The 27220-nt window shown below is 38.5% G+C and overlaps 2 protein-coding genes across 5 annotated transcripts; one reads left to right on the top strand and one right to left on the bottom strand.

Moving 5' to 3' along the window:
* The first annotated feature begins 556 nt into the window (after positions 1-556).
* Positions 557-13054, top strand: nfe2l1a (nfe2 like bZIP transcription factor 1a). The gene is made up of 6 exons (XM_017494406.3): positions 557-871; positions 2328-2961; positions 6654-6836; positions 7907-7996; positions 8177-8320; positions 8669-13054. The coding sequence occupies exons 2-6, from the start codon at positions 2440-2442 to the stop codon at positions 9941-9943; spliced, it is 2214 nt and encodes a 737-aa protein (XP_017349895.1). The 5' UTR covers positions 557-871; positions 2328-2439; the 3' UTR covers positions 9944-13054.
* Positions 11202-26356, bottom strand: cbx1a (chromobox homolog 1a (HP1 beta homolog Drosophila)). Of its 4 annotated transcripts, none has more exons than XM_017494437.3 (6): positions 26145-26356; positions 21829-21932; positions 18830-19004; positions 17718-17919; positions 17453-17544; positions 11202-13255 (listed from the first exon to the last, which is right to left on the bottom strand). In XM_017494437.3, the coding sequence occupies exons 2-6, from the start codon at positions 21875-21877 to the stop codon at positions 13111-13113; spliced, it is 663 nt and encodes a 220-aa protein (XP_017349926.1). In that variant the 5' UTR covers positions 21878-21932; positions 26145-26356; the 3' UTR covers positions 11202-13110. The 4 variants fall into 4 exon arrangements, with proteins under 4 accessions (XP_017349926.1, XP_017349910.1, XP_017349918.1 ...); XM_017494421.3 differs by lacking the exon at positions 26145-26356 and adding an exon at positions 24374-24547; XM_017494429.3 differs by lacking the exon at positions 26145-26356 and adding an exon at positions 24374-24530 and having other exon boundaries at positions 17718-17895.
* Between the last annotated feature and the right edge of the window lie 864 nt (positions 26357-27220).

The raw sequence follows: 27220 nt of genomic DNA, 5'->3' as shown, positions 1-27220 counted from the left end.
CATCATGCACTTTTTCAGGGCTCTGGAAGATCAACATCTTCCCTAACAGTGGCGGGTGAGAGTGCAGCGGTCATCTCTGAACACTTTTCTGATTTGTCCTATAATGTTGTCAGTTCCTCATGACATACTGGTATATGTTTTCTAGGTGATTCACACCCACAGAGGTGGTTAAAGGTGGCAAAGTACAACACCACAACTGAAAGTTAGTGAAGTGTCATAAATTGCACGATTTAATTATTATTATTATTATTTTAATCTTGTAGCTTGTTTTATTTCATTTTATTTTGTCAAGGTGGTAGTGTAACAATCATACCCTATAGTTTATTAAACTATAAAAAGTTATCATCAAAGTTATATAAAAGTTATCAGCAAGATTATGTACAGTAGATGGTTGGTAAAGGTAAGTTTAAAGGTAGGTTGAAAAAAATTGTCAGCTGTCACTAGTGTAAAAGAGCAACAGCAATAGCACAAGCCAGCCATACTAACAGTCACAGGCTGTTATTGCTTAATATCAGTTGATATAATTTAGTCAGCCAAATGTAGCTAAAAGTGGGCGCAGTACTAATCAGACCAGATTTTCTGTCTTTTCTTTTCCAAACGATACCTGTATGTTTCCGGTTGTGTAACGCAAATGTATCACTGGTTTGTTGAACAGGAAGTGACAGAAAGAAAGAAAGAAAGAAAAAAAAAAAAAAAACAGAAGAAACTGTTGTGTTATGGCGTGGAGCTGGGAGGGATGATTACTGAGCAGCCAGTCAGCCCATAAATACACACCCCGTTACAGAGCGCAACACTAAAGCCAGTTCACCGGTATGAAAGGAAGAGGAAAAATCTGCCGTAATTTCTGATAGCTGGAACTTCTTTTGCCGTGGTAAGGAGAGCAGTTTTATTATTTTATTATTTGTATGGATCATGTTTAGTTGATGTTTTTATAGGCTACATCTTATAGCGCGCGACGCACTACTTTGGTGAACTTAGTATGAGTGTGAAGGCTGAAAAGTTCAAGTCAAAATAGTTATAATAACACGTTTCAGTGGGAACAGGAACAATTAAGGAGATTTTTCTTTCTTTCTTTTTTTTTTTAAAGAAACGGAAGTGGTTGAACCACGAGTTCAGACTAACCTACTCAGGCATTATTCTAGCTAAGTGTTTGAAAACTAAACGCTCTCCCCCCAGTCATTGATTTAATGGTAATATTGTTCTATAGACACTGCATAGACCCTTCAGGTTGCAGAAACATGTTGCAACTGTTTTTCCTCATCCCAAATAAACTCTGTCGCGTTCCTTCGTTACGAAAGGAAAGCCTGGGTTGAGTAACTGGAATGACACACCAAGCCGTACTGCTAGCTTTATTTCCCGGGAAGCGTTCAGGTTACGCCACGCGCTGAAACTCAACCGCCGTTGGAGATAAACAAAGAGGAGGTCAAAGGGACAGGACGTCTGTTTTAATAACTCCTCTTCCCCGTCCTTAGTATGTTAGTTTCGTGCACAAGTTTAAGAACACCGCTTTATCTTTCTGTCAAGTCTTTCTGGCAGTTTCTAGACACACCACGAGCTGGAAGTATTTCCTTAAGGTAATGACCAATATGGAGTTCTGTTACGTCATATTTGCATATAAATGTTAAATATATTCCTTCATGGATATATATATCTGTTATATATGGCAGATTTATTCAAAATCTACTTTATATATAATATAAAATATGGAATGTATATTTATATACAAATGTATCACGTAGGATGGCTGAATGTCAATACAAATCAAATCTATCACCATATTTACATCAGTTAAATATAACAGTTTAAAGGTGGCATAGTGTTAGGTGATGGCAGTGCCACCATCCCAAGATCAGGGTACCGTCTGTGTGGAGTTTTCCATGTTTTCCCTGTGTCCATGTGTCTTTTCTCCGGTTTCCTTCCACCTCCCAAAAACAGAAGGTGCACTAGTGACTCTAAATTGCCCCTAGGTATGAATGAGTGTGTGAAGGGGTTCATGTAGATGGTGCCTAAATGGATAGGCGTCCCATTCAGGGTGTATATGCCTGCCACATGCCCAGTCTTCCTGGGATAGGCTCCAGAGCCACTGCAAACCTGCAAGATATAGCGGTTAATGAAGATAAATGACACTGTGTAAAACAGTGTCTTTATCCAGGCCTATGTAAAATCTACATATGTATTATCCATGTATCATTAATTTACGTTCATAAATTGTATGCAGACATATTAACATAGGTGCATATCTTGGCTTGCTGTGTTGGTTGTCCAAGCAGGAAAAAAGAGGCACATTAAGAATGAACTCTAAATCATAATATTTTCCTTAATTTCAGAACTTTGAGTTGCTTCACTTTCTGGAAAAGCAGGTTTGCTTATTGAAATCCACTACTGTATCCACCATACTGCTGAAAAAGATCCCTCTCCATTGTATGTTTTTGAGGGGCCATGCAACCCCTGAAGAAGTACTTCACTGAAGGCCTAATTCAGGTGGCCATTGTCCTCAGTCTAGCTGGGATGCATGTAGATGTGGATCCTTACCTTCCTCCTCCACATAACATCAATATCCAAAGCCTAGATTTGACACAGACCCATTCCGGCAACCTCCAGAACTCCCCAGAAGGATATGGTCTCCACATGAAGAGCCCAGATGTGGCGGCCTTTGTCCCAATTCCCAGGTTGTTGCACTGGGTTAGCTCTCTGCAGCACCTGCACATTCCAACAGCACAGCTCGAGGCCTGGCTGGTCCACAGCGAGTCTGACAACAGCGGGATGACTATACCTAGCTTAACTGGTTCCTGGGAAGGTGGTGATGAGCTGGTGGACACGGAGGACTCGGCAAGTTTGACTATGAGGATGGGAGGTGGAGGGATTGGAGAATTGGCACATGACCCGGTTATGGATGAAGGAAGTTTGGGTGTGGGGACCACACTCTCAAGAAGTCAAATGGATAGTGAAGATATTAAAGAGGTAAGTAGAATATTGTAGATTGATATTTACAAAATGGTGTATTTTTGATTTTTAAGTCTGATTTTAAAAATGAATGATGGTGCAAGGCACTTATCATTCAGATTTCAGACTGAAAACTGGCAATACACCTGTCAATTACTTATGCTTGCATTATACCAGCAAGCATTCCTAATATTATATTCTCTAAATGCCTGTCATGCCTGGATTAACCTTTTGCCTGTGATCTTCAGATTACAAAACAAAGTTAGCTAACCAGAGGTCTTTCTAAAAAAAAAAAAAAAAAGTTTTATTTATTTGATGATTAATTGAGAATACTTTTGTCACAGTAACCTTTATTGTTGACATGCACTCAACAAGTGTGACATGGAAAATTGTAACTGGCTGGCTTTTTTTTTTATTTTTTTTTTTAATAATCTAAGAACAGACATGAACACTGGCTCCTACTGCCCTACAACTGTAAATGACCTATTGAGCAATAGAGAACAACAGCATGAATATTTATTCTGGTGGGACAGAGTCGTAGGCAACAGCAGTCAATGGATACAATGCTGGCGTGAATTCATCAGTGTAGGTCAGATTTTTCGGTGCTACACAAAAGCTGGATTCAGAAATGATGGTGTGATCTTTGTGTTGAAAAGTGTTGTCAGTCATACAAGCAACACATGCAAAAATGTACAATGGTATATTTATGGATTTCTGCTAGCAACTGTATTATGTACAGGATTTCATTAGCACACATGTAAGTACATGTAAAGGTTTTTATTTTTATTTTATTTTTTTAAAGATGGATTTATTTCATTTAGATGGATGTTTACACAAATTGCATGAATATTTGGCTACTGTTTTATGGTTAATATGTTTGAGACAGACAGTGCGATACATGGTGACCAGCAAGAACTCTTTGTCCAGACTAAAGGGGCTCAAGTCACTGTCCAAGTTGCTGCATGCATTTGGCTTTAAGCCCAAAGTACTTGCTGCTGAGGACTTTAGATCACTATTTCACTTTCACTCCTTCCTAATGTGGAGAGCTGGGGGAATTTTGCCTGGTTTATATTTGCCATCTTTCACTTTCAATGCCCGAGATATCACAAATTCATGCCTACATATAATAGCACCCCTAGTGGCTCAACCTGCCCACCATATAGAAGGCAGACTGCATACTGGCTAATGTCACTTGTCATTAAACAACCAAGACACATTTGAGACAAAAAAATATATAAAGCTCTCATTCTGAGATGAATTTCAGGTATATGAATTCTTACAAAAAGTCTTGTGATTGTCAAATCTATACAGTTATCAGTCCAGGTCAGACAGGCTTGCCTGTACATGACCTACCAATCTATTTTTGGACTAAGGAACATGTTTGTTGACCTAGTAGAGAAGCAGTAGTTGGTTGTTATGATGTGTGCAGCAAGCTGTCTTTTTATGGCACTTTTTACAGTGAACCTTGCAGCCTGTCTTATCATTGATAATTACCCTACAACTATATATGTAATTATGGATGAAAACAATGTCGGACCTTTACACTCAGTCGCTTCTTTTGTTCATAACTGTAGTCTGTTGCCTGACCCCTGCAACTGACGAAATGGACAAAGACTCCACACTAGCAGAACAGTTGAGGAGGCTTATTTGAGACATTTGCCACCCCTCCTCTTCATATTCAAAATTCCCCTCACTGTCTGACTGCAGGCTTTAAGGTGGTTCTTGGGTAAACTAGGCAGGCTAGTTGTGACCTGTTCCCTGAAGTATGGATTTAGTTTGGCTTCAGAGCTTGTGTTTTTTTTTTTGCAGGACAGCTTGCCTGACCTCAGGCTGAGATGTTTTGTAACCTAAGGAGGCATCACTTGGACCAGTGTGTGTACAATCGCTTTTGCAATCCTTGTTTACCAGCTGATGATTAAGTAACTCTGAAGCTTCAGTATACTCAAATCCTCAAGACACACAAATGGCAAAGACACTGCTAATCAATATTTCTAGTATAAACTTACGCACCCATACAAGAAAACGAATGACATTTATTTAGCATTTATGTCTGTTCTGTCCAGGCAAAGAGGATAACAGTTGTTGTCTTGCTTCTGGGCTACTGGTTTGCAGATTCACTGGGTTAATCCATAGTGGGAAGGGGGTTTTCAAATCTAATTATATTACATCAGTGACAGACAAGCTGTTGCTTTCACTACGTCCTGGTCAGAAAGGTTAAGTTTATTTATAGGCAGTAGTTGCCTTTTAAAACATGTCTGAGAACATATGGGTAAGTATAGAAAAATAAGTGCTTGATTTTAATAAAATTGCTTAAATCCCCCAATTGACTAGATTTGCTAACAATAAGTAAACCACCAGGGAGCAAAGGGTTCTGGGAGTACTAAATGCTTTGATGAGAATTTCATAGTGAAATGTAATGATGTATGGCTGGTTGGTTGTAATGGCTCCGTGTGTGTGTGTGTGTGTGTGTGTGTGTGTGTGTGTGTGTGTGTGTGTGTGTGTGTGTGTGTGTGTGTGTGTGTGTGTGTGTGTGTGTGTGTGTGTGTTTAAAAAAAAAAAAAAAAAAAAAAAAAAAATTTGGAATATCGTGGAAAAGTTCTCCTTTTTTTTCTGTAATTTAATTAAATGTGGAAGTTTCATATATTCTAGATTCATTAATGATGATGAGTCTTTATTGATAACATATACGTTACAGCACAGTGAAATTCTTTTTTTTCACATATCCCGGCATGTCAGGAAGCTGGGGTCAGATGGTTAAGGGCCTTGCTCAAGGGCCCAACAGTGGCAGCTTGGCATTGCTGGGGCTTGAACCCCCGACCTTCTGATCAGTAACCCAGAGCCTTAACCATCACATGTCACCATGGAATGATGTATTCCGTTCATGGAAAGTTCGGGACAGAAAAATATTAAATAAAAATCTAAGAAATAAAGAATTTTATTTTAAATACAGAACTTAAGTACTGAGCCTAATATGTAAATAGTTGAATTGTGTTCATAAAATACATTCGTACACAACTTTTTGAATCCAAGATCCTGACAAACAAGCTGTACTTGATATTTTACTAATGGTTTAGAGACACGAATTGGTCTCACTGTAGTTGAATTACAACTAACTAGTTCTGCACTGGGTAGCTATTTATAAAGAAACTTTCTATTTGAGTAATCACTTGTATCATTTGTTGTGCTGCGGGGGTTTCCTCGGGGTACTCCGGTTTCCTCCCCCAGTCCAAAGACATGCATGGTAGGCTGATTGGCATGTCCAAAGTGTCCGTAGTGTATGAATGGGTGTGTGAGTTTGTGAGTGTGCCCTGTGATGGACTGGCACTCTGTCCAGGGTGTACCCCGCCTTGTGCCCGATGATCCCTGGGATAGGCTCCAGATTCCCCGTGGCCCTAAAGGAAGGATAAGCGGTGTAGAAGATGGATGGATATTGTGACTATTTATTTATTTATTTATTTATTTATTTATTTATTTATTACACTTAAGTATGTACAAAGATGTGACAGTGTAAGGCAATATGACTTGCCTCCATTTCTGACTGTCTTAGGACAATTGTTCAGCTAGACTTATTGGTATTCTTGTGTAATGGTCAGGTGTCCACAAAAAAAAAATAAATAAATGGCCATATAGTGTGAATAATCTGATCCATGAACACTATTAAGACATCTGAAAGCATATACAGTGTTGAACTTGAAATCTTGTATCCACAGGAAGCAGATGCACTATGGCAGCAAGACCCCAACCAAAATGTCCGCTACGATCAGTCACTTCAAGGACAAAATCAATACTTCAGCCTGCTTAATGAAGAAGATGAGGATGAGTTCATGATGGACAGCTGGCGGCATTCAAACCCATTTCATAACCCAGTGACCAGCATACGAGGGGATGTTCAGGTATTAAAACAATTTACATTATAGTAATATGAACAGTAATAAACATTGTGCACAAATATAGTTTTATGAGGACAGGTCTTCTGTTAAGAGAACTGAGGACAGTACATAGGACCGAGTCAATGTTAGGAGCTGACTGTGGGTTATGTTTCACATGACAAGAATTCACTATTTTCTTGTAAAAGCATGTGTAATGGACTGTATGCTATACTTGAAGCAATACCTTTCCATTAGACACTGTATGCTTCATAGCTTCCTATGTGTTCATTATCATTAACAAATCAAATAAATATAATAAGATATGTTAGCATTCAAATCTGTCATTCAAATCAAAGTCATTTCAGCACATTCAATGTACATAATCATGAACAGAGAATGGGTTAGATTTGCTGTTATTTTTTATTCCTTCAAATTCAAATGTACTAATGGGAGGGTTCTATGTTCAGGATTACATCCTGAATGCACTGTAAAATTATTCTATGTGGCTGTTTGTAATGCTGAATTCTTCTTTCAGTGGTCTAAAGTGTTGTGGTAGTGTTGTTTTTGGCTCCTGCTTTAATTACAGTTTGCAACTTTGGCAGTCAGGCCTAATAATCTAGTGTTAACAAGCAGGAAGTCATCTGAAACTCGTAGAAGGCACCTGTTGTTGTATGCTTTATAAAAAGTCTAATTTAAACTGAAAGAAAACAGTAGACCTTTTATTTAAAAATAATTATGCATGGTTTGAAGACAAAATGGAATCAGGGGTTTTCAAGGCTTTTAAGAATTTTTAGGGACAATATTTTCAGTCTAGTTAACATTCTGAAATGGCTGACAGGAGATTATCAATCACTAAGCATATTCCATTAAAAATGGTCAGCTGCTAGCCTTTTGTCTTTTGTCTGCATTTGAATAATATTGGTAGGATTTTTAATAGGTCTTTGAAACCCTTTTCAACGTCTGTCTGACTGATTTGTTTACGCACTTCAGAAAGAATGTTTCCTGGTTTTGATTACATCTTGTATTCCAAAGAAGCACATGCACATAAGTTGACTGAAATAAAAAATGTTCCGTCTTCTATTACATTTTACCAGTTCACAGGTTTACAGGAGGATAACTCATTGTCTACTGATGAATGTCTGCAATTACAGGAGGCTGGTTTCCCCTTAGGACATGATCAGTATGTAAGTTTCCCAGCTGGATTTTGGCCAAAAACTTTTAACTATTCTAGCAATTCATTATCTGTAGTCGAGTCAGTCATTCGTAATCAGTGTTCATTGAGATGTCTGACGTGTTCAGCGTTATCAGATATACTGTACGAGTTTCTTTTTTTTTTTTTTTTTGCTCATATGTGCATTTCTTAGTTGGCAGATCTTGATCCAGTGAGAGCTGATGAAGACCCACTGCAACACCACAGGTCTCTATTCTCCCCTCTGTTACCTCAACATGAGTCTGTGCTGGACTTAGAACAGCAATGGCAAGATGTTTTTGCTGTCTTGGGACCACAGGTAACCACCACACCTTTTCTTTGTTTAAGTCATCTAGTGTTTCCTCATGTTTTGAATTTTTTAATTCTTTTAGCATCAGGGGGAAAATTACCAGAAAAGTGACTTATGAAACAGCACAACATAAACCAACAGGTCTAAATACCTTGGAATGAAAATACTCGCTGCCTGTATGGGGTTCTCTGGTTTCCTCATACCTTCTATAAATGTCAGTGGGTGGAATGGCTATGTTAAATTGCCCTTAGATGTGAATGAATAACATAAATAAGAATTCCACTTTGGAATCTGATTTTCGAAGTGAAATGAAATGTAACCCATTTACATGCTATGACACCACTGTTCTCTCTGCAGGACATGAGTGCAAATGACTTACTGGACAGTTCTCACCTCAATGATGGGGGAAGAGAAAGAGAGACAGGAACTTTGGAGAATCCCATACAGCAAAATCTAAGCCTTCATCAACCTATTTTTCCAAGATCCAGCGAGATATCTTTTGCAACCAACGCAGCCATCAGTGAAGACGGCTGCCTTTCTAACCAGAACGATACTTCTTTGAATGTTTCAAACTCCTCTAATGTCGATTTGAATTTTAATGACCCTGACATCATAGACTTTCTCCTTTCTACTACACCTGACCGCTCAAACGTCAGTATACCTATCTTCTCTATGGAGGAACCAAGCCAGTCAAGTCTTTTTGGTCCTCTATTGAAAGAATCCATGCTTGATGAGAACAGTACGCTGGATCTGACATTGGAGAACAGATCTGGCCAGTCAGAGGTATTCCAAAAAGTGGAACAGACAGACTCTGACTCTGGACTCTCTCTGGACTACAGCCAAAGTCCCGTTTCCCCAAGTAGATCTGAATCCTCATCGTCCTCCAGCTCGTCATCATCGATGTCATCGATGTACTCCATTTCTGGGGAAGGGGCTGTAGGATACACCCACATCAAAGAGGAGCCGATGGATGAAGAAGGAGCTGTTGGAGGTTATACCCCAGAACAAAACAATATGTACTACACACATTACCTGCAATCCCAATATTCACCCTGGCTTGATCATATAGGCCATGATCACACCTACAACCAACCCCAATGTACCAACCAAAGAAAGCCTCCCAAAGAGCACTCAGAAGAACCTCTGGAATATAAACTCCAAGAGGAGATATCTACCAGGGATGAGAAGCGAGCACGTTCCATGAGGATTCCATTTTCAACTGACCACATTATTAACTTGCCTGTTGAAGAGTTCAATGAGCTTCTTGCCAAGCACCGCTTAAATGAGGCTCAACTAGCACTTATTAGAGACATTCGCCGCAGAGGCAAGAACAAAGTCGCTGCGCAAAACTGTCGTCGCAGGAAACTGGATATCTTGGAGGATTTGGAATGTACTGTTGATAGTCTGCGGCGTCACCGTGCAAGACTGCTCAGGGAGAAATCGGAAGTTCTGCGTTCAGTTAGAGACTTGAAACGACGCCTTAACGACCTCTATCAAGAGGTGAGGAGTAGACTCAGGGAGGTGGAAAGGATTCCTTGCTCAGCCACGGATTTTACTCTGCAACTGGGCAACGACAACCATGTTTCAAAACCCAGACGGAAGTCTGGCAAGAAGCAGAAAGACAAGGAGTGAGCCTGCAAGCCAGACGTTGCAAGATTCAATGGAGAGATCAGCATAGAAATGACCTAACCATTCTTTTTGCAGTGGAGTTGACTTCTGCTGTAATTTAGTGGCTAAAAATACATCCACTTGCAGTTATGTGAAATAGTGGATGGATGAAGGTGTGCAGTTGAGAAGGAAGCAAAGCATACAATACACATCTGCAAAATGTGTATCAGTAAAGCAGTGTTTGTATTTGATCACAAACCTCCATGACAATGGAGAAATTACTGGCAGTCATGACACTGGGTCCTTCCTAAAACAGTAGGGTCTGAGCACCTCAAGTGGGTCTGTGATTTTTATTTTATTTAATTTTTTTTTAACCTTTTCTTACAATGGAGATCAATCGTTTATCAAAATTATATTTATTGAGTTCTTCCTGCTAGTTGCTTATTAGAGCTGTCCCTTTAATTCAGTAAATTTAACCCAAATCTCAATAAAACAAAAATAAATATAAATAATGGCACCCTGAATCTATGTTCTACCAGGGGGAAGTTCAGGAATAAAGCTCTGTCTACAATAAATAGCTAACATTTCTGTACATATGAATACTGAGCGCATTATTACAGTGATGCTCAGACAATACAGCTGTGCAAGGTCTGTGAAATTTATTTTGCTGTTAAAGAGGTCCCTGGTTGCAAAAGGTTTGAGAACCATCCATTTTCTGAGTTATGAGAACAGTAAGAACTGTAAAGCAAGGTGCTATACTAGACATTTGGAATAAACAAGTAAAAAGTCTTTGATTCCAGAGTAAATCTATCCTTGCACCCCCAAGAACTACTATAGTTGTCTACACCATTGTAGACGACACAAGCAATTCTGATATGATGTGGATCAAAAGCCTCAAAACTGCATAACACTCATGGACTGTAAAAACATTACTGCGTTAGGTCTAGCTCAAGTGTTGTTCAAATGCTGTTAGCTGTAGAACCTGTTTGAATCACAAAACATATTTAATAATGATGCTGGTTAGGCACCACGTTTAGGCATTATTCTATTCTGTACGAGTCAGAGACTGTAATATTTTATTCCTCCCAAGTTTTGCAAATGCCATATAATGTTTTCCTACTTTTTTTGTTGGTTCATGATGACAAGCTGGTCTTGTTTTGTGTTTGATTAAAGAGATTAAATACCATATATCTAGTGGTGCAGCTTATTCTTTAAAACAGTCTGTTTAGCATGTTGTAAAAAGAAAATATGAAGCTGCAAAATTACCTCCTGTAGACACCACTCTTAATAAAAAGGATTTATTTAAAAAGGAAAAGAAACCAAAAGATGGCAAGTGTGTTGACATGTAAAACATCTAAAAGGGGGAAAATACAGACGAATTTACAATAACAGTGAATGAAAGGACACTGAACGGGAACGTTTTAAAAGTAAAGAAAAAAACAACTCATAACACTAATATTGAATGTGCACTCTAGTCACTAACCGACTGAGACCGTATGGCATTTTTAACTAGTGGGATGCTATTCTGACTCTCGTTTCCCCTGAACACTGGAACCAATTTTTATATTTTTTTTTAAGATAAACACCAGTTTTTCAGAAGCTAAACTATTAGTCTGATCCACACGAGCCTCGGATAATCATGCAGTTAAATCAGTATGGTTCTGTTTTAACAAGCATAGTACATGTTCCATTACAGTGGACAAGTTGATCACCTGCTTTCTCTCAGCATTTTTATACAGATATTAAGCCATCCCACTGCATCCATCTATTTAAATGTAAAATGGCCAGGTGCAAAATCTCTAACCACTAAACAAAAACAAAAAAGCCACATGATTAGATTATAGGAAAAGTAGCTTCCAAAGCTAAGCGAGAGGTTGTAGAAGTCAAGGTAGTTTCAATGTTGTCATGTATTGATTTAAACATAATTAAATTCCATTGCATCCTGAGCTACCAAACAGCCTTCTAAACATGATGTTTCATTCAGTTAATACAATTCCCAGAGTACAGCACATGCAGGAATTGAAAAGCACACCCAGAGAAATGAATGTTTACTATCTCCCAATAATCCCACTTCCCACCCAGAGCAAATTTTTAAAACATGAATTCCAGGTCCCATATTATTAAATAATGCTGCAGCCATGCAGTATTATCCATTTACACACTATGGTATGAAGCAACATGCCTTCATTTAGTAATGGTGTTTAAAAGAAGAGGGGGAATAAATGCTACAGCAGTTAAACGCTGCTGACTGAGAAGAGGAAAGTGAAAGGCAACAGACCTGAAAATCTGTTCTTTTTAACCTTACAAGGTATTGGGCTTTTGGTTAAAAACATTATGTGGTATTTACATTCTCTGAATGACTTGGCTACATCTGTTTGATACTGTTCAATTCTTCTTGTTGCACATACAGTAGCAAGAATAACCATAAGCACACCAATCTCATGGAGCAGCTGTTATATTGCTGAATGCAGGAAGATCATAAACTTGCTGTAATATTAAGACTAAATCTGAGCATTTGACAATCGGTATTAAACAGCCCCTGAACATATATTTAAAAAAAAAAAAAAAATACTATAAATACCAACAAATACTGGCCATCCATGTTAAAAATACAGTAAAGGTGTTCAATGTTACATCAAAGTCCTCCAGAGACTCTTCATTATATAATGGGGGAAATGATAAGCCAGGGCTATGTGAGGAGCTGGACAGAGAAAAGTGTTGTATAGAAAAGTCTGTGAATCTAAATATTAAAATGAAATTTAAAAAGGAAGAATATTACTGAATTTTTTGTTTATTGTTGCTTTAAAAATACTGGTGTCTATGCTTCACATAATCACAATACATCACAGCTGCAAAAGTGTACTCACATAAAACCATTTGAAACAAACACTGACTTAGGACCATCTTGCAGCTTGGTAGACTACATTTCCCATAATCCAACAAAAAAAAAAAAGAAAAAAGAAAGGAGATGGATCAAATGGAGAATTGTTTCTGCAGTTGCTATACAGACTCTTTAATATTTAAACTCCAGAAAACCCCACCACTGTATGTGTGTTCTACACAATATCCAAGTGTTCAAGATTAATGGCAAAAGTTAAAAAGTTTAAAAAAAAAAAAAAAAAAAGGAAAAGAAAAGCAAACCAACTGCCACTCTGTCAAAAACCACCATGTTGCTCATTTCTGCCTAATGTTTAGCTTTTGTCATCCTTCTTCTCCTCTTCCTCATTGGGGTAGGAGTGCCACGTTAGCCGTTCCTCATAGAATGAAATAACTACTTGTGGGCACTTCACGTTTGCTTCCTTTGCTGGCACAAGATCTGCCTCATCTGAATTTTTCCTGCAGGCAAGAGAGAAAACATTCAGTGTAATTGATTACATAGGAAAGATATCACACACACACACACACACACACACACACTCTCACAAAAGTGAGTGCACCCCTCAGACTTTTGTAAATATTTGATCATATCTGAAGAAATTACACTTTGCTACAATGTACAGTAGTGAGTGTACAGCTTGTGTAACAGTGTAAATTTGCCGTCCCCTCAAAATAACTCAACACACAGCCATTAATGTCTAAACCGCTGGCAACAAAAGTGAGTACACCCCTAAGTGAAAATGTCCAAATTGGGCCCAATTAGCCATTTTCCCTCCCCAGTGTCATGTGACTTGTTAGTGTTACAAGGTCTCAGGTGTGTTAAATTTGGTGTCGTCGCTCTCACACTCACTCATACTGGTCACTGGAAGTTCAACATGGCACCTCATGGCAAAGAACTCTCTGAGGATCTGTAAAAAAGAATTGTTGCTCTACATAAAGATGGCCTAGGCTGTAAGAAGATTGCCAAGACCCTGACACTGAGCTGCAGCACGGTGGCCAAGACCATACAGCGGTTTAACAGGACAGGTTCCACTCAGAACAGGCCTCGCCATGGTCAACCAAAGTAGTTGAGTGCACGTGATCAGCGTCATACCCAGAGGTTGAAGGGGTGGGGGGGTTAGCCTGTCAGTGCTCAGACCATATGCCACACACTAAATCAAATTGGTCTGCATGGCTGTCGTCCCAGAAGGAAGCCTCTTCTAAAAGATGATGCACAAGAAAGCCCGCAAACAGTTTGCTGAAGACAAGCAGACTAAGGACAAGGATTACTGGAACCATTATCTGTGGTCTGATGAGACCAAGATAAATTTATTTGGTTCAGATGGTGTCAAGCATGTGTGGCAGCAACCAGGTGAGGAGAACAAAGACAAGTGTGTCTTACCTACAGTCAAGCATGGTGGTGGTAGTGTCATGGTCTGGGGCTGCATGAGTGCTGCTGGCACTGGGGAGCTACAGTTCATTGAGGGAACCATGAATGCCAACATGCACTGTGACATACTGAAGCAGAGCATGATCCCCTCCCATCACAGACTGGACTGCAGGGAAGTATTCCAGCATGATAACGACCCCAAACACACCTAAGATGACCACTGCCTTGATAAGAAGGTGAGGGTGAAGGTGATGGACTGGCCAAGCATGTCTCCAGACCTAAATTGAGCTATAGAGCATCTGCGGGGCATCCTCAAACGGAAGGTGGAGGAGCACAAGGTCTCGAAGATCCACCAGCTTGGTGATGTCGTCATGGAGGAGTGGAAGAGGACTCCAGTGGCAACCTGTGAAGCTCTGGTGAACTCCATGCCCAAAAGGGTTACAGCAGTGCTGGAAAATAATGGTGGCCACACAAAATATTGACACTTTGGGCCCAATTTGGACATTTTCACTTGGGGTGTACTCACTTTTGTTGCCAGCAGTTTAGACATTAATGGCTGTGTGGAGTTATTTTGAGGGGACAGCAAATTTACACTGTTATACAAGCTGTACACTCACTACTTCACATTGTAACAAAGTGTCATTTCTCCAGTGTTGTCACATGAAAAGATATAATCAAATATTTACAAAAATGTGAGGTGTGCTCACTTTTATGAGATACTGAGATATTTACATATACATATACATATATACATTATATATATATATATATATATATATATATATATATTATATATATATATATATATATATATATATATATATATATGAATGAGAGAGAGATACTATTATTAATATTACAGTCTTGTTATACAGTTCAAATGTGTGTTAATTATACACAAATATTAGATGGGTGATAAATTAAAGGAAACCTTTTGCTGGCATGTTCTGACTTCACTTGTCCCCATAGAGGGACTGGTTACTGCAAGTCAATACAACATTCTTCTGACTGATTATTTTTATCCTATGAAGAAACTGTTCTATTCTGATGGGAGTGGTCTTGTCCATGAAGAAGGCATGAGGGTTCAGGAAATCATATGCAATGGCTAGAGTCAAATGTCTGTTCAGGACTATGTATATGCACACACTGTCCCCTTTATTAGGAACACCTTTACACATGCTCATTCATGTAATTATCAGAACAGGGAACAATGTGATTTCAGTGACATTGACCATAGCATGGTTAGTGATGCCATACAGGCTGGCTTCTGTATTTTAGAAACTGCTGATCTCTTGGGAGTCTTTAACATTTACACAAACTGGTGTGGGGAATTTTTTTTTAAAATAAAATTTCACGAGTGGCAGTTCTGCTAGCGGAAGTGCCTTGTTGATTGCAGGGTATCTGCAGGTATCAGCACTTTTTAAATACCATATTCAAAACATTTCCAAAAATACACGATACATCAGCTATAATGGATTGTGTTCATGCATATACATCCATTTCTTAGTCCAAGTAAACTATAGCAGGGTAAACTTCTATAGAGGTATATGGCAGACCACAGCAAATATCCTTTTTGCATTCCCATTTGTGCCAACAGTGAATTTTTCTTTTTAAACCCAGTATTTCCTTTCCATATTATTAGCAACGCTCTTGCAGCAGTGTTTACTAGGTTTTTTTGTAATTTAATGCCAGGATAATGTAACAATTGGTGTTATAAATGTGCATACATTTTTGTAAAGATGATCATTTTTAAAAAATATATTTAAAAAAAAAACAAAAAAAACTTTGCTATTTTGTAATATTACCATTGCACAGAATATTTTTTATTTGAGGTACAAATAGTAATATAACAATAATATATTTCTCACTTAATTAACTTGTGTGTTAGACCTTGTGGCTTTTATTTTGGCAGAAAACTGCAGGAAGACCTGCTTTTAGTTGGCAACAGTTTATTTTTGCTGTAAATTTTTAAATGCTGTAAAGCTCTGCCCACAAAAATGCTTGAGATTACACTAACGTAAAACCAAAATGAATCTGGCGAGTGTTGTGTCTAATGCAGTTTATAAGCGACTCAAACTCACAGTGAGATGAAGTTGGTGTGGAGCGGCATTTACTGTGAACTGAGCTGCTCTAAAACACTGATGAGCGGCACATACGCTGAGTGCAACACAGTGACACGGGTTTACCATCTCAAACAGCAACGAGCCAAAATAAAATCTAAATCTTCTTTACGGTGTCGGTTCGGTTGCATTTTTAACACATGAATTTAAAACATGTTAATGCTAATTATGCCTGTATTTTTACATTAAGGAATTGAAGACATTTTAAGACTTAAGGACCCACAGACACCCTGGATTGGAGAGGTCAGAGGAGAATGCCCAGACTAGTTTGAGCTAATAAGAAGGTTACGGTAACTCAAATAACCTTTCTTCACAACCACAGTGAGCAAAAATGCATCTCTGAACACACTGAACCTTGAAACTACAACAGCAGAATACACTGTGCTTAACCATTTCTCAGCCAAGAACAAGAATCAGAGGTTGCAGTGGACACAGGCTAAATAGGACAGTCAAAGACTTGCAAAACATCACCTGGTCTGATGAATCTTGAATTTTGATGCAACGTGTTGATGGTAAGCTCTGAATTTGCCATCAACTGCATGAATCCATGGACCCAACCTGCCTTGTGTCAAAATCTCAGGCTGGTGGTGGTGTAATGGTGTGGGGAATGTTTCCATGGCACACAACACCAGTTGTGCATCGTCTGAATACCACAGCCTATCCGAATATTGCTCTTGACTATCCCTTTATGGCCACAATATACCAAACTTATTGGCTACATCCAGCATGACCACGCTCCATGTTGCAACTAGTCACAAAAACCGATTCCATGAACATAACATGAGCTCAGTGTACGTTAACAGCCTCCCCAGTCACCAGATCTGAATCCAATGGAGCACTTTTTGGGATGTGGTATAATGGAAAATTCATAGCATGGATGTGCAGCTGACAAATCTACAGCAATTATGTGAGGCAATCATGTCTACATGGACCCGAATCTCAAAGGAATGTTTCAAACACTTTGTGAAATCCAAGCCATGAAAAAGTTTAACTTGTTCTGTTAGTAAAGTGTGTCCTACTCAATATTAGTATGGTGTTCCTAAAAAAAAAAAAGGCTGGTCAGTGAATATGTGAAGAGGAAAAAATGAGCAGGTAAGCATAATTCTAATTCTAGTGCAGATAATTGAAACAGAAGAACCAGATTGTAGAAAAGATATCTTCACATACCACTTCATGAGGAACATCAGCTCTCCGCTGGAATCTGTGGCTCCAATAATGCGTTCAGGATCCAATCCCCGAGCAAAACCCCGTGGCTTCTCCTGCATCAGGAAATGAGAACCCTTCAACTTTTGTACTCTGATTTAAATGTGGGCTTACAGCTTTTCAATTAGTTAAAAGCACCACTTAAAGACTATTTACATGGCACCGGTTAAACCTATTGATATAAAATTTTAATTCACACTAATGTCCATAAAGCAAATCCATTTCTTACCTCGTCTTTCCTCTTCTTAGGCCTGTCCTCACTGCCAGTCTCATTATCGGACTCTCCCACTTTCCTCTTGCCACCCACATCTTTTTTCTCATCTCCAGCCTTCTTCTGTGACTGCAGGAACTCTGCTATTAGGTCTGGGCAGTCAAGATTATCTTCAGGCTCCCATGTGTTGTCCTCACTAATTGGGACATTAGAAGCATCACTGAATTGCTCATTAGTGTACTCAAGTCGACACAGAAATAATTGACTCCACACCAAAACATTTCAAATATAGTTACATAGAAATATTTGTCATGTTATGCGATTCAGGTAATAATTCATTGGCTGGCGGTGATATTACAGTGGGATTTTAGGCCTGGCTTGCTTTAACTATGTAAATGCAAGATGGCTGCAAAAGGTATCCATTGCCACTGCATCCACACGTGCACACACAGTTGCACTTCAATAGGTTTACAATGCTGTTTAATAGGATCATTTAAAAGAGCTTAAATCATAACACATGAGATTTCTCATTAGCACATAAAAACAAAAACTTTTCATTCAACGGATTTATGAGAAATTTAACAGACGTAGTGGAGATAAAGACTCCAGATTTCTAGAATCCAAGTTCCGGAATACAATGCAGCTATATTATGTATTTGCACTGAGCTCTGGGGTGCCGAGTGGTCAGGAGCTTAATTCAGGTCATATGTGATCTAAGAAATATCAAGCAGGATTTTCCACTTTCATTTCTTTTAGTTAGAGATGAAGTATGACCTAATTTTTACTGGCAGCACTATTTCTTCTTCTTCTACTACTATTGATTCTTCTTATTTATTCTTATGTATTTAGAATACCGCCATATAGGTACTGTAATCTCTATTGTTGTAATTTGTTGTTTATTGTACTATTGCAACAAAATTCCCCTAGGGGATCAACAAACCAACCCCCCCCCCCCCCCCCCCAATCAGCTGTTAGTCCAGCACTATAGTGGGTAATGTGAGAAACCATTAACCAAAGTGAAAGACAAAATGTCGTTGATAAAATTAAACCAGTAAACACCATTATAGTATGCAAGACTTTCAAGGTGACTTTTCCTTTAAGTATGGTCAAGATTTAATGCTTTCACTCACTCTGTGAAGCCCTTCCATTTGAGCAGGTACTCGACTCGACCCTTCACCACCCGTCGATCCAGAACTTTCTCCACCACATATTCTTCCTCTTCCTCTTCTACCACCTCCTCCACCTTCTTCTTGGTCTGCTTCTTTCCTCCGGTGGATGCCAGTTTGGCAGTTGCCGGTGCAGGTTCTAGAAGGCAGGAAAAAAAAGGAAAAAGCAGTCTATCTTTGTCTTTTCTTCTTGAATACCTCAACTATGCAGCACATAGCGGGTTTTAAGCAAAAGTTTGTTTTTTGTATTGCATTCATCGGTCAACATGAGCCTGTACACTGTACTTCCATTACATGTATTTATTAGCCAGTGGAATAAAAACAAACTTTATATTTCCACATCTTATAGTAATGAAATTTGTCCCAAGACAACACCATTTGGTCCAGTCAACATTGCATCACTTACTGTAATAAAGCACTGATAACTGTAAAAATCATAAAGGAGCTCTACCTTTTTTAGCTAGGCCTTTGCACACTTTAAATGGAATTACAGCAACAGTGTCATGCGTACAAACGCTAAGCTACAAGAGGTTAATCACACGATTGTCAGTAAATGAGGAACTTAAAAGAGTTCCAGAATGAGTCCTCAGTCATCATGATATGAGAGAGCGCATTCCTGACCTGGTACGAAGCTTCAGCTTAAACTAATGCAGGCTTTACAGAAAACAGCAACATAGGCTTACTGCCATTACATTTTAATGCAGGGTATTAGACTGCTGACTGTCAAGCCAAGCTAATTTTATTTTTAAATCTAGGTAGTGCAAATGATCAGAAACGGACAAGTCATTAGCAAAATATACAATATCTTTAAACCAGCAACAACTTTACTTTTGTTTGAGCCCTGTCAGGAACACATCCACTGTTGCTCCTCTCCAGCAATACCTAGAATGCAATCGGAGTTGGGAAGCAGTGACCCTATTTGTACTATCAGTTGTGTAAACCCTGTTACATATACAGCCCAAAACAGGTGGAAGGGGAGGGGGGACTAGCACAAATCTAGCATATGATCAACAGTGTAATAAGTGAAAGCAAAAGCAGTACTCAAATTTCCACAGTCCAATGATAAATCAGATATGCGCCAAAAAATAAATAAATAAATAAATAAAAAAAGGGTGTACTATAAGATTTTCCCTAGCATTTCAGATTATACAACAGGATCCCAGAATATAGATTTTAAAATTTCTAACCCACAGAAATCACAGTTAAGATGTATTATGACACATTATTTACTTCTTGTTTGTAGCTCAAAAAACAAGCAGAGATGTGCCTATTCGATGCTACCACCACCATGCTTCTCCTGTAGGGATGATGTTCTGAAAGTTATGAGCTGTATTGAATTTTCCACCAAACCTGGTGTCAAGGCCAGAAAGTTACGTTTTGGTCTAATCAGACTAGAGAACTCTTTTGCTCATGCTTGCCATTTCATGGCAAGAATGAGCAAAGGCCAGCTTTGTAGAATATCTGGGTTGTCCTGTGAACAGCTTCTCCCAGCTGAGCTTTGGCTCTCTCCAGCTCCTTCAGAGTTATCCTTTGACTCTTTGTTGTTTCCCTTCCTTACCCAGTCACCACCCTTTGCTACATGGCGTTCTCGTCATAGAGCTGCAGCTGTGCTCATTATCATTTCTAAATAAATATTGCACACTATATTGAATTTTTCTCTTCATTTCAATATTATAGGCTCTTATGTGTAGATTAGTAATATAAAATCCTAATCCCAAGACCATTCCAGTTCCAGGGTGTAATCGAAACAAGCATGTGCTGGTAAGACAGCAAAGAATCAAACCAATCAATCAATCAGTCAGTTCCTAAGAGTAGGATATTTTTTTAAATAAAAAAAAAAAAAAAAAAAATATAGGGGGGAGGGTGAGGGGCTGTATTTAGAGCATCTTCAAGCTTTATAAAATTCAATGTTGAAACTCCACCACCACTCAGCAATGTACTAACTCCTAAAGTGGCCTAGAGCAAGGAACCATTATTAAAGTGTGATGATAAAGCACAGATGAGATGGTATTATGGAAAAGAAACAAACAACCATACAGAAGCCAAGCGCTCACTGTGAGAACTGTTACTCTGTGCTTTGCTGTGCATGTCAACTAATGCGTCAAATCAGGTTTTTAAAGCATATGCCTTACTCAGTCAATACACATAATGGCAATTAGTGGACCTGTCATTTCATATTAAATTGCATTTACCGAGATACTTAATTTTTAGCATGCTCTACCCATCAGTAGTAACAGTATATGAATTTTTTAACCCCAGGCTTCATTTAGACTACAGAAAGGTTTAAGTGTTTTAATATTAGCCCTGCCTCATTAGACATGTTATAGTTCATGGTTCACCAGATTTACTGCAAGCGGAAATCGACAACTTTACGTTAATGAAGAACACTTTTTTTTAATCAAAGTAAACTGAAGTCTTTTGAAAGAGGAGTATTTTTTAGACAACCGACACTGTTCCTAGTGTACAGATATCTGAGCAAGCAGAATAGTGTAAATACTAGACTAGCTTTAGTAACATTTATATTTAATACATTTAATTGTATTTCCGTATCAGCATTTTGATGTTCATTAGTTTCACCGGTGACTTAATATCAGAATTAGCCCTCGGAAAAACTAAATACAACCAATTAAAGAGATCCAGCAGCTTGCCAAGTGTGTCTATACAATGCATTAAATGTTGTACCTAAACTATAGACGGATCAGCGATAAACTTTGTCCAATTTCTCTCAGTTGCATGCTATTATCAGCACTTAATTCCCAGGTGTACATATGCATTTTATGGCAGGGAACTCAACAGGTGCTGGACCCTGAACAAACATTTCCACTTTTGTGCGTTCACTTTTCACCCACTGTGCAGAGTAAAATTGTCTGTGCACCCGACATCACCACCCATTCCCAAAACACACGGCAAAGTGAGACAACACAGTGAAGTGAAGCTTAGCGTGATAGAAAGTTGTGCGACACCTGGGGTGACAGCGGCAGCATCACTAGTGTTGTCTGTTGGCTGGCTCATACTCGTCGGGGAAGAGTCTGCGGAACCTTCTGGTTCCTTGTCAACGTCAAAAGAGCTGAACAGAGTGAAAGTGCAGATTAGGGAGGGGGGGAGGCAAGGGGTCAAGGAGTTCATAAATTAAGTGATATCAGGGAGAGAATAACAAGGCAGAAACATATCAATGGTAAGGATATACAACATTACTACCAATAACAATATTAAAACACTTTAGTAATTGTTTGTTAGGTAAACACAGGTTTTTAAAACATAGTAGCTAAGAGATGGTTCTGTGGAGCTTGTGTTTGACCAATCTGCAACACCTCAAGAGTTCCTGTCTATTACAAATCAACTTCAGCCTAAAAACTGCCTTACGCTAGTATTTGCAATTCTTCACCTTTACATTTTGAGACTGGTTTACAGTTAACTCCTAGTGGGTTTTAAACCAACACTTGACCAAGAAATAGTCCACCCCATCTGCAGTCACATCCTTTAACAGTTACAAAAAGCAGATATTCACCCAAGCACAGCAATTAACCAAAGAGCGAATGCTTTCACCTTAGCAGGGCTGCATGATTGATTACACAGCTTACTAATCACAGTTTGAGCCACTACAATTTGTCAATTGTAACAGGCTCCAACTAAGGTATTCTCTTCAAGTGGTATGCCTGCTGTATCAATATGAACGATTTCTAGTTATAACCTACTCATCAATTTATTGTGCTAACCTGCAGGGGTTGTAAATGTGTGTTTTAGGTACAGGGTGTGTTTGGACAATTCTCAGGTCATCACACCACCTACAGGCATTTCAGCAGCAAGTGCTGCACCTGTGAAGATTATTAAATAACACTAAGCAGCATTAATCACAATCGTAATATTGTTCAGAACATAAAATTTAAAAAAAAAAACAAAAAAAAAAACAATAAAAATATTACAGCTAATACAGCTCACAACAAGCACCATCTACTCTTCCAAATGTACAATTTGAAAAGTATCTTAAGAAAACTGCTGATTACGCGATCCTACTTTATCCAGGCCAGCAACACCTAGTTTTTATATTTTTGGGAAGCAAACATACTTCTTAGTGCCTCAGAAGATTTGATGCCCAGCTGTGATTTTCTGCTTCTGAAATCCATGACTGCAGCTTTTTTTATTATTATTTTGCGAGCTGCAAAATGACATGCACCGTTGAGAACATTTACCAACCGATGTGAAAGATTTTGAGCATTTCCCCCCCCAACATGCTCCCATCTCATCAGTAACTACAACAATGAAGCTTTTTCCTTGCTTTCCTAATTTACAAAATCTCAATAACAGCTCAGAATTGTGCCCAGGCAGTATTTTTTGATCAAACAAACCATAATTTCAAAATACTAATAAGTAATAAACAATTAAAGCATATATTGTATATTAAATACATATTTCAAAAGTATTTAGTTTTTTTTAATCCCCTGTATGAAATCAAACATTAATGTGTCAATTATAATAACTTGTCTACATAGGCATCAACAACAGGAGTGAACAAAGATAATTAATCATCAATAAACAAAAACACATGCTAGTTGATAAATTGTAACGTGAAATGGCTCTTTACTTGGTTTCCTCTCAAGGGCTGGGAGGGACAACCCGTTCTTGTTTAAAACCCAGTGTTATCCCTCATAACACCTCTTCCAATGATATTTTAAGCTGTATTGAAATTACAGGCATCAAGAGATCCCTTTTCCCTAGTTTTAGCCAGCTAGTTAAAGTTACCCTCTGCAGTATTTTATCCAGTGTGGTATTCTGAAACTACTGAACATTGGTGATTAGGTTGGTGATACACAAACAGAACACTAACATCATATAAACTCTGGAACACAAGCAGTTTCACACCTTCACCTGCTCCTCAGGAAACGCAACACTCGTGTTGCTATGCACAAAAGGTTTCCATTCTTAAAACCCCGCTGTAATATTAGAGAGACAACATTAACAACAGAAAGCAATGACGACCCCAGAGATGCAAACTTGTCCCGCATGTTGAAAACTGCACATTAACTTATCAAACTGTACGAGAGTTCACCAATGGTGTTTATTACGCATTCTAACTACTGCACATTATATGGTTTGCCTTAAATTCTTCAGTGTGTATCGATTTCACACAGCCTTCAGAAGTGTGCAGCACTACACACATTATTAAAGGGAACACTGGCAGTCTGACAAGATGTCCAAATGCTGCCAAGTACATCACAAAAAATTAATGAAAGCTCTGAATTCAATTCATATAAATCACACCCACCAAGAAAACGGCTTTTTTTTTTTTTTTTAAACATCGATTTTAGCCTGAATCATGTACGTTTGTTATAGCTACAAGAAAAGCAGTTTTAAAAACAAAACAAAAAGACAACACAATTGCAGAGCACCTACACTGAAAATGGTACGTTTAGATTCTCAGTTCGTCCGGGATGTCGCAATCACAGAAATTAACGCAAAATCGAGGAAACGCCACGATATTCCAAGAACATTACAATTTTTCAGAATTACCAGAGTTTCTGCAGATTCGGGCCAAGACGAGTCATGTGACGGAATCACAACACGCTTTCAGCAAAAGTCTTCTTGGATTCACATGCATCGAACATGAGTACAGCCAAAAAAGGTCTCGTTAACCAACAAACATCACTGCGAAAGAACAATTTCATGCAACTGCAATGTCGCCAATTCAAGTACTTTTCTGCACAAAAAAAAAGGAAGGAAGAAAAAGAAAAAAAAAAAGAAAAAAAAAAAAAGGGAACAAAATCCTACAACCTACAGCACAAATCTTGAGGAAAGCCTCAGCAAAATCAAGCGTTTTTGGCCACAACAAATGCCAAAAAAACTGTACAATCCTATAAAGACTGGATACCACCAAAGTCATGCTGATCGTGGAACTGTGGATGAAATATTTGCTGAGTGGTCCTATGAAAACACTGACTTCACATTCCCTAACCAGGAGCTGTAAAAGTGAATTATTGGCAATAAACAATCTTGGTTTATTGGTTTATTTAAAATGCCATTGTTCAACAAACAATCTTGTCAACCAATACCAAGTGTGCCTGACAAAAATAAATGACAACTCAATTGGAAACCCAGTGAAGAGCCACTAGATAAAGCTGTATTATCAATTAAAATCTCAATTACAATGTGTTATTAATGAAAACTCCATATCTACATTCCTGTAGTTGTTGCACTACTACTACCAAACACTGTTTACACTGCCTGTAATGTAGGATAGGATATATACTCTTTTTAAAGTTGTAATCTTAAAAATTTATTATTTCTTGTATAGTATCTAGTAAGAAAGATGCAACCCCAGTTTCACTGTACTTGTGCAATGGAAAAACATACTCTACTCTATTGTATAATTATTATATGGTATATCTAATTGCATTAAAAAAAATACAATAGTGAAATTGTGATTTGGTGCTTTGAGTTTAATCATGCATTTGTGCACAATTTATTTATGGAGTTTTTGCACAATATCGACATGGCTGTTGCATATAGCATTAGAATATAAAACCGTATGAAGGAGCTCTCCATTCTGCTGCGTGGCCGCTGACAGCTTTTCTACTAGCAGGAAACCGCGCTTCCGGTGCGCATGCGCGCAAAAAGACACAACATATTCGAAGTATGAAGCAGTTTAAGGAACTAAAACATTTTTTTGTTGTAGTACGAATCCATGCTATACGAAACAGGTCAAAGTATACATCTGTGGCCTGTATACAGAAAACATTATAGTCGCTACGGTTATCCTAAGTCACCGGGAGAGGAGGCGTTTCTTTCTTTCTACAGGCGGAGTGGGCGGAACCGATTGAGCCAAGCTCGTTACACATTACTCTTCGCAATGCTACAAAACAGAGAGCACTATTGAGATAATAAAATGAGAGCCACAACGGCAAAACGTTCAAAGAAAAACCCCGAAATAAACCGTCATAACGCGGTAGCTACATTAATACGCGTGGGGAAATCCACAGCAACCCCTTCTCAAAATAAAACGGCCCGAGCGAGCAGAGGAGAAGGATAAGCGCGAGCACAACACGCCTCGTTCTCCATATTGACCTGCAGCCCATGACCACGAACAAGAACTACAAAAATACAAACTAACATTTAAAGAGTTCAGTTACAGGACCAGCAGACAGTTATTTACCAAGAGAAATGCTGCCAGCTACCACTAGTTAAATGTATGTTAAATCCCTGCAGGTATCCTCTGCTGAAAACATGTTCCAGTCGAACAGTTAGCTAACGTTAGTTAAAAATATGGCGAAACGGCGTGACTTACCTTTGGATGAATAAAATAACGGCGCAACGACACCCCCAAATGAGTGCTAATTTATTAGATTTTTATTTATTTTTATTTTTTAAGAATGCACCACAGGACGTTTGAAATGCTTTTAAGAAAAGGTTTTGCAGAAATAGACTCGTTACTCGGCCAGACAAAAGATTTTGCGACCCGCCAATTCCGACCGAGGCTGATGACGTATGGAGGTGGAATCATGGGAGCTGCAGTTTTGAAAGGGAACTAGCCGCCTCGTCCCAAATGGCGTCCTAAATCCTCCTCTAGTCTGCACTCAGGTGACTTGATCTACATTTTAATTAAGAAATGCGCAATACGTTTTATATAAATAAATAAATAAAATTGTTATTTCAAGACTCAGGGATACTGGCAGAGAAGCACAAAACTGTTATTCGCTCAAACACTTGTGCTGATTCGTGAAATATGTGATATGTGAAATGGAGATAAAAGTAAATGTTTCATCTTAATTTTCAATTCAGAGACAAATGGTTTACATGATTGTGATCCATTGTACATGATTGACAAATTGTATAAATCAAACTGACAAATGTAACTGATGTACTGTGGTGAGATCACCGCAGGACGCTTGAAAGGCTTTTAAGAAAACGTTTTGCAGAAATAGACTCATTACTCGGCCAGACAAATTATTATGCGACCCACCAATTCAGACCGAGGCTGATGACGTCTGAAGGTGGAATCATGGGAGCTGCAGTTTTGAAACGGAACTAGCTGCAGACACGCGCTGGCTCTCTGCAGCCTCGTCCCAAATGGCGACCTAAATCGTCCTCTAGTCTGCACTCGGATGACTTGAGCTACACTTTAAATATGAAAGGTGCTATACGGTTTATATATATATATATATATAAATATAAATATGTGTGTGTGTGTGTGTGTGTGTGTGTGTGTGTGTGTGTGTGTGTGTGTGTGTGTGTGTGTGTATCTATCTGTATATATATATATATATATATATATATATATATATATATATATATATATATATATATACTAGAGGACAGACTAGAGGACTACAGACTAGAGGACGATTTAGGTCGCCATTTGGG

Source organism: Ictalurus punctatus, chromosome 2 (genome assembly GCF_001660625.3).
Source record: "Ictalurus punctatus breed USDA103 chromosome 2, Coco_2.0, whole genome shotgun sequence".
In the NCBI taxonomy this organism is placed as follows: domain Eukaryota; kingdom Metazoa; phylum Chordata; class Actinopteri; order Siluriformes; family Ictaluridae; genus Ictalurus; species Ictalurus punctatus.
The sequence above is the reverse complement of the archived record's forward strand: the minus strand, read 5'-3'. Positions and strand labels throughout refer to the sequence as shown.

Excerpts from the sequence above, each read along its gene's own strand:
- nfe2l1a (XM_017494406.3), top strand. The coding sequence starts at position 2,440 with ATGCAACCCCTGAAGAAGTACTTCACTGAAGGCCTAATTCAGGTGGCC. Across the intron at positions 2,962-6,653 it reads ATAGTGAAGATATTAAAGAG|GAAGCAGATGCACTATGGCA; the intron begins GTAAGTAGAATA and ends TTGTATCCACAG. Across the intron at positions 8,321-8,668 it reads TTGCTGTCTTGGGACCACAG|GACATGAGTGCAAATGACTT; the intron begins GTAACCACCACA and ends TTCTCTCTGCAG.
- cbx1a (XM_017494421.3), bottom strand. The coding sequence starts at position 24,408 with ATGACTCGTCTTGGCCCGAATCTGCAGAAACTCTG. Across the intron at positions 17,545-17,717 it reads CTAAGAAGAGGAAAGACGAG|GAGAAGCCACGGGGTTTTGC; the intron begins GTAAGAAATGGA and ends TTCCTGATGCAG. Across the intron at positions 13,256-17,452 it reads CTGATGTTCCTCATGAAGTG|GAAAAATTCAGATGAGGCAG; the intron begins GTATGTGAAGAT and ends TCTTGCCTGCAG.